The following is a 14472-nucleotide window of genomic DNA, read 5'->3' on the forward strand; positions in this document are numbered from 1 at the left end:
GCGCTTTTTTCATCGCTAGAAATGCCAAAACGCCACGATGCGCTTTTTTCATCGCTAGAAATGCCAAAACGCCACGATGCGCTTTTTTCATCGCTATAAATGCCAAAACGCCACGATGCGCTTTTTTCATCGCTAGAAATGCCAAAACGCCACGATGCGCTTTTTTCATCGCTAGAAATGCCAAAACGCCACGATGCGCTTTTTTGGGGGAGGAGTAGTGCGTCAAACAAAAGGTTACTCTAGTGGAATAATAACTAGAAAGAAGCAATTCTGGGAAATTGCAAAGTATTGTTGCCTCCATCGCACCCGTCGCACCGATGTAGTCGGGGACCCAAGGAGTCTGCCAGGAGGTGTTGCGTTAGAGGCCAAGTCCAAACAACATGCTATTCAAATTTGGTGCTAGTCGGATCTTGATTTAAAAAATAAGCCCCTCCCACAAATTGTACGAGTCAATTAAATGGTCACATCACCCCTGAGATCATGTGTAAGTATTTTAGTGCGGATGGATCCCCCCAACATATTGTTTTTTCAACAAACGGTGACATTTGTGGCGCCCCCTATGGGTGAAAATGGAATTGCTTTTGGCGCTGCATTGATTGAACCACTCTCGATATGTGATTAAAATGCGGGGTGGATTGAACGTTCCGTTCATTATTTGTGGCATTCTTTGTAAAATAGGCCCCTCCTACTAACTTCGGAAGCCTATTACGACCAAACGTTAGGGAATATAAAAATTCTGCCTGTGGTCAAGTAATCGGATCGCGCCAGAGATCATGTGTACCAATTTGTGTGAGATTTGGACAAAATGTGTTGGAGGGTGAGCAAAAAGTGTGTTTTGAAGAAAATGCAAATATGGTGCAATTTCATTCTAGACGTAAATGGGCGTGGCCTATGTGGGGAGATCCGTCATGATCCAAGGAATCCATGGAAAAGGAAATTTTGATTTTATGACTTACGGTTCAAGAGTTATAGGGAAAAACGTGAAGTGGGCTGTTATAGCGCCACCATGAGCCTGAGTGATGTAATTCCTTTTCAATTAATTTTCATAATTATTATGAACCTCCAGCCTAAGTCTTGTAAATATGGTGCTTACGGTCTCCAAGGGAAGAAATACTTAAATTGGAGCCGTAATTAGTCTTCGATCTTCCCATTATAAGTCAATGGAGAAGTAATTAATTCATATCAATTCAACTATACAACGGATCTCTTAGCAAGGAGATAGCACACGATTCCCGACGAAGCCGGTCGATTTGACATATGGCTCGAGTGCGTGCGGCAAAAACTGTGGGAGGAGTAGCGCGGCAAAGTATTCCAAAGTAGGGGAACAATAGTATGGTCGCCATAGGCAACCATACTAATAAAGTGTTACAATTACAATAGTCTGGTTGCCACACTTGAAATTAAATGAAATGATTACTATATTTACCCAGGGTATCTGGGCTAAGCTCAAGAACTTGTTTCCAGCCAGGCCCTGCTCATAGAACACATTTCATCGTAGTGGTTCAATGCCTTGTTCAAGGGCACTTCAGCGGTGGTAATTTTAACGTGTCGGACCGCTGATTCGAACTGGCGACCTTCCGGTCTCAAGACCGCTCCGCTATCCGTTCGGCCACCGCTGCCACACCATGTCGCGCACCCCCTAGAAGGCACTCACGCACCACAGTTTGGGAACCACTGTTAATTAGACCAATCGGTCCGGAGTAGGGTTTAATGCCGGGATCCCGGGATTTCGGGCCTCCCGGGCATAGGGCACGCAATTTCCCGCCCGGAAATTTCTTCGGGACCCGTCGTCCCGGAGTTTTTTTTTTCTTGTAGGGAAATTACACTAAAGGGGTTTTCACACAGTGCGCGTTCTTTCCCCTTATCTATGAGTGATCAAATGTCCAATCTGAACCCTCCCATCATTTTCAAACATGTTTGATGATATTTATATGGAATTATGGATTACACTCGAGGGCTGCAATGGGAACTGGAGCCAGCGGGACCCAACGTAAATGTTGGCGGCGCGGGCGGTATTTAAATAGCCTACCTGCGGACGGGCAGGCACGGCCGGTCAAGATGAAATCAGTGGGACCCCGCGAATCCTGCATCCTCCCGCAATTAATCAGATAGGGCCTATAGAGTTTATATACACTTTAGCAAAATATGAATGTCTGACAGACATCTTCAGGCACGCTCCCAAAGCTGCTGCACATGTCAATCATTAGCCTAATCAGTCACTCTGTGAGAATTGTGTGTTTTACGCATGGTTTTACGGACGGAGCGAGGAGTTTCCTTTCTCTGTGATGGACATTGTCACTTCTAAACCCCTTTTTGCTTTTGCCTGCATGTGTGCAGCAATAACGTGAAACGGAACACAAACAAAGATGAGTAGGCTACAATTTGTTTTATAATAACCACCAGCATGCAGCGTCTCTCTCTCTCTCTCTTTTTCTCTCTCTCTATCTCCCTCTCTCTCTCTCTCTCTAATAATCAGTGTGCTGTGCACTGGACGTGCTGGCTAATTTAACAGTAACACCCAATCAGACTTTTCATAAAGTACAAAGCGGGATGATCACATTCTCTGCAGCGGAGAAGGGGACCCACTGCATGCTCAAAGGGTGAAAGACCATAGCTAAGGTATCTATGTGAAAGACGTGAGATCGTTTATTTTTTCCCCCCGTGCTTAGTCACATTAGTGCAAACTCCTGTGTCCCTTTTTCTGAATAGCGTAGTAGGCCTATAACATTATTAATATTTTAATTTAATACTTTTATTGTAGGCTATATGTTCATATTTCATTCAAATAAAACGTTTTAAACCAAAAAATATCACTATTCTATTGAACATATGAAGTATCTATACATATAAATGCATTTTGGTGGGCACTTTTTTTCTTTTTTTTCTGACGGGAATTCCCGCGGGAGCCCGGGAAAAGGTCCGCAAATTCCCGGGAATTAAAATGAGCCAAATCCGGGAAAATATTAAACCCTAGTCCGGAGGGTCCGTGGGGTTCCCGACTCGATTTGGCAGGACGGTGACCCTGGGTGCCTGTGGGTTCTGTCGCCTTGAACTAAAGTAATACAACTCTTAGTGGTGGATCACTCGGCTTACGTGTTGATAAAGAACGCAGCTAGCGTTCTATGTGAATTGCAGGACACATTGCTCATCGACACTTTGAACGCACCTTGCGGCCCCGGGTTGCGGGTTGGGCATCCCTGCGGACTCCGGCCGACCGGCGGGGAGAGTCGCCTCTCCCTGAGCATATGAGCCCTACCGACTACCAACGAACTCAGATCAGACGAGACGACCCACTTTTTAGGCATTTCTAAGTAGAGGAAAATAAACTAACAAGGATTCCCCCATTATCGGGGGAATGGGCGGAGGAAATGTGGCGTACAGGAGACAGCCGTCGCCCGGGTGTTGATCGGGGACCTGAGTCCTTCTGATAGAGGCTCAGCCCGTGGACGGTGTGAGGCCGGTAGCGGCCCCCGTCGCCCCTGGGCACCATCTCCTCGGAGTCGGGTTGTTTGCGAATGCAGCCCAAATGTAAAGCTGGTGGTAAACTCTAAATACCGGCACGAGACTGATAGCGGACAAGTACCGCGAGGGAAAGTTGAAAAGAACTTTGAAGAACTTTGCGTCACAACCGTGGTTCGGCCTGGAAGGGCTCGGGGCGAAGTCAGCTCGCCCAGACCGAGCTTTATACTTGGATGTGCGCTACAGGTGCAAGAAGGCGGCTCTTCGGTGCACAGGCCTCTACTTTTGTGAGTGAGAATGTGCCAGCTGACTCTGTTATGTAGCCTATGCACAATGGGTCACCAGTGATTCAGTTAATGGCTGTGTTGTTTCATTGTGCCATCATTATTTGCCTATTGTTTCAGTGTTGTATTGAATTATTAGCCCTTATTACACTATTATGCCAATTATTATGAATTACATACACGCATGAAGGTTATTAGATATTTTGGTCTGTGTGTTTGTGTGTGAAACAGTAAGTAAAAATCACACCTGTGTGAGCAGGGCAGGCTGTGTGTGTATTATTTACTATTCTGTCCCTATCGGTTTACAACTCGAACGGGGCTGAGTCGGCTCTACCAAACTTTGCAACGCTTGACACAGCAACTCGGTGGTCTCACGTAGCTCAAGTTCGGTAGCGCCCCTCCGTCATTGTCTATGGGGAGGTATTTTAGTGTCATATGTAGGGATTTTTGGCTTTTCTAGTCGTGTATGCACGGAATTGCAATCCGAAATCTGTGAATGGCCTGGCTGCTCAACAGTGTGTGACCTGAATGCGACACCAATCATCTGCAGCGGTCATTCTATACAGACAGTCGTACTCTACACAGACATACAGTATTTATCACAAAATATTGTTTTGTGATGATTAGGCCCCTCCCACTGCCACACCCCTTTTTTGGAAGACGTCATGACCAGTTACTCAGCTGTTCTTTGGGTCATGACCAACCTTTCTGAAAAAGTAAATGCTGTGCAAATTTGTATGTCTACTTGGAAATGTGGTATATTTTCATACCATTATACACTGCAGAGACTTAACCAAAACTGGAGAGCACGAGAAAAGTGTGACACAGCAGACAGAGCAGATGAGATGTTGTTGGTTTATTCAGAGTACACAGCGGAGCATACAGCATATGTCCCTTAGCATGTAATTGTCCTTAGATGTGACTCAGGAGTATAAACAAACCATCACACCCTAGGGGTCCCGGGCCAAGAGTGAAAACAAGCTCTCAGATCGACACCTCCAGATGACAACAGCTGAAAGTCACTCAGGTCTACTGAATGTAAATACATGTAGGCCTACACATTTTGTAAGATAATTATAGGTTCCCATATATCACAGAAGTTATGCACCTTTTTGTGATAGGCCACTCCCATTGCATTTGCCCCACGCCTTTTAGCCAATTGGTATGAAAGCACTTGACCTTCATGCAACATTTCAGCCTCCTACAGCAAATATTGTAGCTGTAGGGTCATTTAGGAAGATTTGACCAACCGCTGGTGGCCATTTTGAAAAATGGCTGCCATGCCCACAGAGCCGTCGCTGCACTGCGAGTAGGGCAACACGCCGAGAGGGGCAACAAAATGTGCCAAAAGTGCCAAACCGACCCTCAAAATAACAATTTTCACCGCGGCTCCGCCGCGTAATAACGAGCGGCTGTGTGTGCGTCCTCGCAAACAGCAAAAATAGACGATCTGCATGAGGAATAGCAGCGCTCTCGTCGGGAGGGGGGGCAGCACAAATATCCTACGAGTAGGGCAACCAAATGGTCAGCTACGTCCCTGCACGCCCACCAGGATGAGAATTTGGGATGGCCCAATATCCAGATTTGTTCCCAATATATCTATCAACACTTCTGCCAAATTTGTCGCTTTTATCATAAAATGAACGATAGGTTAGCTATGCCGCCTCACTAGAAGCCTTGTGTTAACACCCAAGAGTCAAACACATGGACATGGGGATGATGGGGCTAGCTAGTGTTAAAGCCAAAGATCTACCATTTACTGTATATCATGCCAAGATTGGATTAGTTTTACCCTTAGCCACTTAGCGGACTGGTATTAGGCTTTCAGGCTGACCTACAGTAGGCTACTCTGTGGCGTCTGCGCTACATTCACCCAACCATCAAGTTAAATGTTTCAAACATAAATGTTTGAAACACACACACAGACACACACACTGTTTTGATTGATTGATTGAAGAATTTATTAACAGTTTGCAGAATTACAGTACATTTCAAGCACAAACTCAATACAAAGGCTGTTAACTGTGAGTGGACGACCCAATTAAGCATTACACTTGTTTCCAACAGGGTCCACCATGTTCAAATCATCAAAACATTTAGAGACGTACAAATAGACACTTCTATAGACAGAACAGGAATTCATCAAAAAAGAATTCATCAAAAAGGAGGTAAAAAGGGAAAAGAAATATATACAGTGAGGGGAAAAAAGGGGGGGGCGGGGGGGGGGGGATTCAGATTTTACGGGGGCCAGTTTCGAATTGCAGCCATCCGTAGGTGCCCTTTGAGAGCGGTTTTGAAGGAGTCAAGGGATTCGCATGTCTTAATGACAGTTGGTAGGGCGTTCCACATTTTGGTGGCATAGGAGCGAAAAGAATTTAGTCCCTTGTTTGTGCCGAATCTGGGTTGTACATGGTTCGTTGCACTCCCTCTGGTGTTGTGGGTGTGGACTTCGTTAACATTAAGGAAGTATCTAGACAGGTACATGGGTATCTTGGTGGTGTATCGAATCTTGTGGACCAGACCCATTGCAAGATGCTGTACTCTGTCGTCGACCCTAAGCCATTCCAGCCTGTCGAAGTGGGCAGGGGTGAGGTGGGTTCGGGGGGCTAGATCAAGTAGGAGCCTGACCAGTTTGTTTTGGGAAGTCTGGAGCCTGGTTTTAAGGGCCTTTGAGGTGCTGTGGTACCAGGAGGTGCATGCATAGTCAAAGAAACCCTGTACAAGGGCTCCTGTTAAGGTCTTCAAGGTGTTTTTGTTGACCAGTGAGGAGATCCTGTAGAGGAATCTTGTTCTATGGTTGACTTTTTTGATTACGTTGGTGGCCATTTTATCACCGGAAAGATTAGCCTCCAGGATGGAACCTAGGTAGGTAATTTCATCTTTACGTGTGATAACATTGTCACCCACTCTAACCAAGAAGCCATTTGCCTTGCTGAGATTACTAATAGAGCCAAAGAGAATGGATTCAGTTTTTCCCAGGTGTAAAGATAGTTTGTTATCAGCGAGCCAGGTGCAGATTCTACCGAGTTCAGAGCTGAGGGCATTTTCAACCTGCAGTTTGTCCCTGTCCGAGACCAGCAGTGCTGAGTCATCTGCGAACAGGAACAAGTTGCAGTCACAGGCTGAAGTCATGTCGTTTACATATATTAGGAACAGTAGAGGCCCTAGTATGCTTCCTTGTGGAACGCCACAGCTCACTGGGAGGGGGGGGGACAGTGTTCCGTTCACTTCCACCATCTGTTCTCTCCCCTCCAGGTAGGATTGCATCCAGCTCACTGATGTGCTATCGAAACCAATTGCTTTTAGTTTGTTAACCAGTATGGAGTGGATACTGTATGTATACTGTATGTATACATACATACATACGTGGATACTGTATGTATCCACGTCATAAACAGATGTACAAGAATGCCTATAGTACAAAGGACATAGCCTGCCCTAAACACTGCCAGTGCAGTCAGTGACAGTCAGATGATTATAATAAGAAAACAGACAAAGTGCAAACAAAGTGCATATGACTGACTATGAGGCAGAACATAACTCCAGAACGTTTTCCAACTTCAGGAGCTACCAGCAAGTGGCAGCAAAAGCTTAAAGTTAGAAGTAGAAGGGTTTAGAAGAAGTCCGTCCACACAGGAAGGTGTAAACTGCGGAAGTGCACGTCATTTCTGGAGTATAGACGAGAGCTCAGCTAGCAAGTAAACATCCAACAACAACACACGCACGACGGCCCTCACTCATGACGAAGCCTCCCGAAGGACCGTAAATATGCATCCATTTGCACCCATTTCTCAATTTTCTTTCGATACAGCCACAAGAGCCGAGTGAGTGGAAGTGTAGGATGGCGACAGGTGGCGGCGGCGGCCGAGTGGCGTCGAATCTCGAAGGACAACAACAAGCATCCAATTTGGCGCAGTCCGGAGCGGGTCGGAATGCTGCTGCTGGGGCGCCACAAAATGTGCCTCCTGCCCCGGCGTCCATTTCCCCTCCGCCGCAGATGCAGGGCCTCCACCGGGAGCCCATGTACAACTGGCAGGCCACCAAGAGCTCCCTGAAGGAGCGCTTCGCCTTTCTGTTCAATAACGAACTCCTCAGTGACGTTAGGTTTATCGTGGGCAAAGCCAGACAGGCCCAGAGGATACCAGCCCACAAGTTCGTCCTGGCCGCTGGAAGCGCCGTGTTCGATGCCATGTTCAACGGGGGGATGGCGACCACCTCGGCTGAGATCGAACTGCCCGATGTGGAGCCGGCAGCTTTTCTTGCCTTGCTCAGGTTGGTATGATTAATTAACCACTTTCTAAACACCATCTAAAACGGAGATCAGACGCAATTGACCTGAGTCTGAATAAATAAAGTTGATTGATTGTACTTGGTACGCTCTGTTTTACTCTACACACCAAAGCTCTTCGCCAAAATAACCGATTGATTGATTGATTGACAGTTTGCATGGACAGTACAATCAAGGTCTGCTCATGTTTGTACTAAATCAATTCATCGAAATATTTGGCAATTCTTGTCTTGAAAGCATTGTCTTGTGTTGAAAATGTACTATACAAATAAACTTACCTTGCAGTTAGTACCAACCCATGTATTAAAAACGGCAAATTGCTATAAAGATTTGTGAGGTGGGGGATGTCTTTAACAGCGGGGTGTGAGTATTACACTGCAACGAGTTAATCGATGCACACAGGACATAATATTCATTATCCTCTCACAAATTATTGTAGATTTGGCATGCTATTATTACAAGACAGAAGAGCAGATTACTGTCATGACTGGGGCTCTCTTGAGTGTGTGTGGGCTGTGGGGATGACTGATTTGTCATTGCATGCAACTTGATGTACAACAGATCTGTACTGTGTGTAGTCTCCTAGCTCAGGCCAGGTGTAACTGCTATGACTAATCATATGTGTGTCATGATTAGTTGTCACACAAATTATTGCGATAAACTAACTAACGATTTAATTAACATTAGAACATGTAAATTAAAGTCACAAGATTTCTGTTTGGCTTTTAGGCTCCATAAATAAAGGTTGCACATAGCCGCAATTTGCAAGTTCCAAAACACTATTTTTTTTAATAATGGGATTAATCCAGAGTTGCAATACCCTTCATTGATAGGCCATTCATCCAAATCGAATTTCCGATCTGCTTGTATTAAACGACGTTAAACTCACCAACATTGCAGCTGCAGGGCAAGCTTGAATTATATCCTCTTTCAATCTGCAAATCGTTTGTTTCATAAAAATCCACCATAGACATGTTATGACTTATGAGCTACTGATTATGTTTAAGTGTTGGAGTTTTGGAAGCACTCGTCAAAGTCACTGAACGGTCCTGTGTGAAATGACTGACATGTAATAACATTTTATTAAAACAATAATAGTGAAAATAGCCAATCTACAAGCTCACAAGTCACAACGCACTGCAACACATCTGATATTTTTGCCATTGTTTGAAAATGTATCGACATTCTTCAATGTGGAAACGATTCACGATTATCGTGATTTATTAAATAATTGTACATGTCTCAAATAATTGCAATCAGGTGATATGTCATAGTGACAGGCCTACCATCCACCCACACTTATAAATGTATTATCCATTCTTTATCTTTCGCTCCAGGTTTCTGTATTCTGACGAGATTCACATAGGTCCGGAGACTGTGATGACAACTCTGTACACGGCTAAGAAATATGCGGTACCTGCACTGGAGGGGCACTGTGTAGAATTCCTCACAAAACATCTCAGAGCTGACAATGCATTCATGCTTCTAACTCAGGTAAACGTATTTCATACTGTACCTGTACTGTACCAGGTTTGGGAGATATGATGTTTTCAGGCATGCAAGCTACTTGGCCGCTTTCCAAGGCTTGTGAGCTCTGCCACAACGTTTACATCTTATTATAGGCTGCTAATGAGAATAATCCTAAAATAGTTTCATATACAACAAATTAAATTCTGCCTACTGTGTTTAAAAAACTAACACCAAAACAGGCTAGCTCAGCAGTAGTCATTTTGGCACTCAACACGGAAGAGCTGACAGAAAACAGTTTCTCAGATATCAAGATGTTTATTTGGCAACATAACACCAACGGGTCACAAGGTGGTCACTTGTCACAGTGGTGATCACTACTTCGATTTGAAATCCTTCATGAGAGAAAACCCATATTTGCATGCACAACCTAATTTGGAACACAACCTATACATGGCAACATCCATCACGTCATGTTCAGTATTTTCCTGCACAGTGCTTGCTGGTGAATAACGTAATGATAATGGAGAAATGGGCCAGGCAGGGGGGAAATCTGAGCTTTGTGAGCACAGCCCTTCATGGCTGGGGCGCTGTCAGTCATGGATTCGAGTTTGAACATGGGAAGTTCAGTTTTGTTACGAAGTCCACGAACGACAGAAGAACATTTCTTCTTGTTTCCTTTCAGTGGCAAAATAGTGGCAATCATCTCGTGCACACATAATCAGTTTCAGTTCCTTGACCATTATTTTTCTCAGTTCAGTATTGGTCGGAAAAGACATCATTTGAGGTTTGTCAGAAGGTATTACAAAATAAATGTCCCTTTCTTTGCTATCACTGCACAGTTGCAATTGAGATGAATATATTTGACATCACTATTTTCTGTGTCCTGATATGGGTTTCAAACAAACAAGCCAGGGTGTGATTGGATGTCAAACTGTACAAATAGATCTCTGTCTGGGTCTTCACATCACTCGACAATTTAAAAAAGAAAACGGTTGCTCTTAGACATTGTTGCTCTTTTAAACCTAGCTTTGTCCAGTCCACCATATTGAAACAGTAGGCTACAACGAAACACAAAATATCTGATGGATAAAAAAATACAATTTCTCAAATTAGGTGTGCTGCTGAAGGGAGAAGGAACCCAAGGATTTAATCTGCTGAAATACTCATAAACATTTTAAAGCAGACTGCTTTACAAAATCTAGCACAGTGAAAGTATTTGACTTGTTCATAAAAAAAAATCCCTTTTGTATCGTCACCACAGGCCCGGCTATTTGATGAACCTCAGCTTGCCAGCCTCTGCTTGGATACAATTGACAAAAGCACCGCTGATGCCATAAACGCAGAGGGCTTTACTGATATTGACCTAGGTATGTAAATGGCTATCACCAGATGTTTGTCTTGCTGAAAAAGTACTCCCAAGTTCTTAATCGGTCCACATTTTTGTTTGTCCGTTTGCATGTGCAGACACCTTGTGTGCGGTGCTGGAAAGAGACACCCTGGGCATTCGCGAGAACCGTCTGTTTGGGGCAGTGGTGCGCTGGGCAGATGCTGAATGTTACAGGCAACAGCTTCCCCTGACCTCAGAGAACAAACAGAAGGTTCTAGGAAAAGCACTCAAACTCATCCGCTTTCCACTCATGACTGTAGAGGAGTTTGCTGCAGGTAAAATTTAAAACCCAAGTGAAAACCTTTTTTTGACACTTATTTTCTTTATTAAAATGTATAAATCTTGCCCTTGTAAATATCTACTTGTGTGGACATTAATTAAAGTATTCCTGTGCTGTTATTTTTCATGTGTCTGATTTGTCCAAAAGAAAAACTTCAAAGAAAACAATCAGTTTGACATTTTTTCTTGTGCAACAGGGCCTGCCCAGTCTGGAATATTGTTCGATCGGGAGGTGGTAAATCTGTTTTTACACTTTACAGTAAACCCCAAACCGCGCGTAGACTACAATGACCGACCTCGCTGCTGCCTCAGGGGAAAGGAATGCAGTATAAATAGGTTCCAGCAGGTTGAGAGTCGCTGGGGGTACAGTGGTACCAGTGACAGGATCAGGTGAGACTCATTGCCCTATCATGGTTAGCTCATTTGAATGCAGTGATCCCATCCAATGTACACTGTAAAATCCTCAGTGTTTATTTAACTCTAAGAGTGTAGAAATGGTTCCATTTGTACACTCTCCGAGTTACAGACCTGTAAGAGTACATTTGGACGCCTGGTGGTCCCCGGGCCTAACGTTGAGAGCCAGTGCTTTAATGTCATTGACTAATATGGCTAACATGCAATAGTGTTGACAATCTCTTCTACTTTGTCTCTGCAGATTCAATGTTAATAGAAGAATATCAATAGTGGGATTTGGCCTCTATGGTTCAATACATGGGCCCACTGACTATCAGGTCAACATACAGGTAAATTAAATGTCACTGTGTGTTAAAGATTCATATGCAAGTTTGTTTATCCATTCAGTAATTGTCCTTTTTCTCTTTTTTATGTAGATCATAGAGAGTGACAAAAGCCTAACACTTGGACAGAATGACACAGGCTTCAGTTGCGACGGCACAGCAAATACATTCAGAGTAATGTTTAAAGAACCTGTGGAGATCTTACCCAATGTCAGCTACACAGCTTGTGCCACTTTAAAGGTTAGTATTTGCTGTAGTGGGATCGATGAAGTGCCATGGATGAGGATGCATTTCATTCAAGCCCCACCACTACACTGCCCTGGGTGATTTCACTAATTGGCATACATTCAGCAAGATAAAGGTTATTTATTTAACAACCTACTAGTGTTTGATTGTAGGGAGGACCTGTATAGACCTAAACTCCATGGCACCTAATTGAGCTCCAGTGATTTTGTATACTCTGAAATGCATGAATAGCACTTCAATGTTTTTACGAATGCCCAGGCTTGACGAAGTGCAGTGGAGGGGTGCAGTACTAAGTTCCGACCAGTCATTGGGCTGACAACGACAACCTACCTCAAACCCGAACCTAACCACAATTACGGAGCAGCGCATGTTCGCCAATCTTAACGCATGTTCGCCATCCTTAATCCGGTAGCCAACCTTAACGCATGTTCGCCAACCTTAATCCAGTAGCCAACCTTAACGCATGTTCGCCAACCTTAATCCGGTTGTTTTCCCGCATGTCGGGCTATTGGTGGGTCGGAAAAGCGTACGGATCCCCAGTGGGTGACATTAATGACGTGCATTTACTTGAGTACTGTTTCTGTACTTTTTATTTTTTGGATACTTACTGACTTTCACTCCACTACATTTCAATGACAAACATTTGACTTTTGACTCCACTAGTATCTATATAGTATCTACACTTGTCCACCACTGACCAAGTGCAATGAATGCTCCGCTATCTTATACGCAGGGCCCCGACTCCCATTATGGCACCAAAGGGTTGAAGAAAGTGAGCCAGGAATCAGCAACAGGGACCAAGACAACATTTTTCTTCTTCAGCTCGCCTGGAAATAACAATGGTACTTCAGTGGAAGATGGGCAGATACCAGAGATCATATACTATACATAAGCCTACCTAAACATAAAATGGTGTCAGCCAGGTACACTGTACAGGACGACCTCAGACTGCTGGAAAGACTTGAGTACTGGAGAGACTGTGCCTCATGTTCGCTTGGAGTAAAGAGTGTATGTGTGTATGTATCTGTGTGTGCATGTATTTGCGGGGCTGGAATCTGGCAATGCCTAAATTTGAGGGAAATCTAATTTCTTTTGTTTAGAAAAGATCTTTTGAGGCACATTTAGTATGATCAAAATACTGATATTCTGTCAAGAGTCATGACCTAGTGCAAAAGTCTCAATATGTAAAACCATAGGCATCCACTCACTTTTGATCAATGTCATTTCATCCCATGTTTGCTAGTGTGATTACAGAAACTATAGAATCTCCATAGATTCTTCCTAGAATCTTATATTATTACGCACTACTATTTCATTTTATCAGCAGGTGTCTTCAAGTTTTTTTGTTTCATAACGATGATGAGAATCACTGTGTACCAGTGTGAGTTGCCAGTGGTAAATTACATGCTGTAATTTCTCTTACTGTGTTGTTTGCTTAGTACAAGAACAACAACATTAAAAAATGAATGCCTAATTAATAGTTTTCACATGTTATTTGCCAAAAAGAACAGATTTTCCAGTAAATAAAAATAAAGCATTGCATTTAAAATTAGTCATTTTCAGCCACTGTTGCACAACAAATAATTAGGCTAATGTTGTTAGTGTATAGTTGGCTATATTTTTTTGTTTTTGCAATAAAATGTCTTAAGGCCAATATGGGATTGGTTTCTTGGATACACAAAGGAGTATTTCAAAACACTTCTGTGGTCATTTTAACATCATCTCAGGCTTTTGTGAGCATTATATACAGTATCTACACGGTATACTATTCAGTTTATCGACCAGATGGGTTTATATAAAACGTTAAATCATAATTAAATTTTGAGAATGTTTTTTGTCAAAGGTTTCATAACATTCAGTTTCATTTATTTTTATTTTTATTTTAGGTTTTATGACCTCAATTACACCCAAACAACCTGAACTTTGAACATTCAGTTGATTTTCTGTGGCCTGGGGTTTTCTCGGTGTGTTCTGAAGCCTCGTGAACTGTTACATCACAGTCCACAGGCAAATCGGAGCACTTGATTTAGCCTAATTATTCAGAAAACCACAGAAAAACTGTTCAAAGTTCAGTTTTTTGGTTGCTCAGTTTGGAGCTCAGAAAACCTAAACTATTTTTTTTTTACAAAAATGTGAACAAATTTGTCATATATTGTCATCAAATTGATAGGTGACACCATTCGACCATTATGAACACATTTGTGAAGAAAGCTAGTGGTAAGCATTATTTTTTTTGCAGATTTGCCACACATTTAGCTGCTTTTCCCTTATAGTATACAGTGACTGTCATCTTTTGAATTGAAGACATCACGTGAGGTACGT

The 14472-nt window shown here is 43.2% G+C and overlaps 1 protein-coding gene across 2 annotated transcripts; it reads left to right on the forward strand.

The window, feature by feature from the left end:
- The first annotated feature begins 7380 nt into the window (after positions 1–7380).
- LOC306920067 (BTB/POZ domain-containing protein 1-like) lies at positions 7381–13820 on the forward strand. Of its 2 annotated transcripts, none has more exons than XM_079496683.1 (8): positions 7381–8015; positions 9369–9525; positions 10763–10868; positions 10966–11163; positions 11428–11557; positions 11823–11910; positions 11998–12144; positions 12884–13820. In XM_079496683.1, the coding sequence occupies exons 1-8, from the start codon at positions 7585–7587 to the stop codon at positions 13040–13042; spliced, it is 1416 nt and encodes a 471-aa protein (XP_079352809.1). In that variant the 5' UTR covers positions 7381–7584; the 3' UTR covers positions 13043–13820. The 2 variants fall into 2 exon arrangements, with proteins under 2 accessions (XP_079352809.1, XP_079352808.1); XM_079496682.1 differs by having other exon boundaries at positions 11365–11557; positions 12884–13819.
- Positions 13821–14472: the final 652 nt, after the last annotated feature.

The sequence above is a fragment of the Electrona antarctica genome (genome assembly GCF_951216825.1).
Source record: "Electrona antarctica genome assembly, chromosome: 3".
Classification (NCBI taxonomy): domain Eukaryota; kingdom Metazoa; phylum Chordata; class Actinopteri; order Myctophiformes; family Myctophidae; genus Electrona; species Electrona antarctica.

Coding starts and splice junctions, on each gene's coding strand:
- LOC306920067 (XM_079496682.1), top strand. CDS start 7,585: ATGGCGACAGGTGGCGGCGGCGGCCGAGTGGCGTCGAATCTCGAAGGA. Junction 9,526..10,762: donor CATTCATGCTTCTAACTCAG/GTAAACGTATTT, acceptor TCGTCACCACAG/GCCCGGCTATTTGATGAACC. Junction 11,911..11,997: donor ACTATCAGGTCAACATACAG/GTAAATTAAATG, acceptor TTTTTTATGTAG/ATCATAGAGAGTGACAAAAG.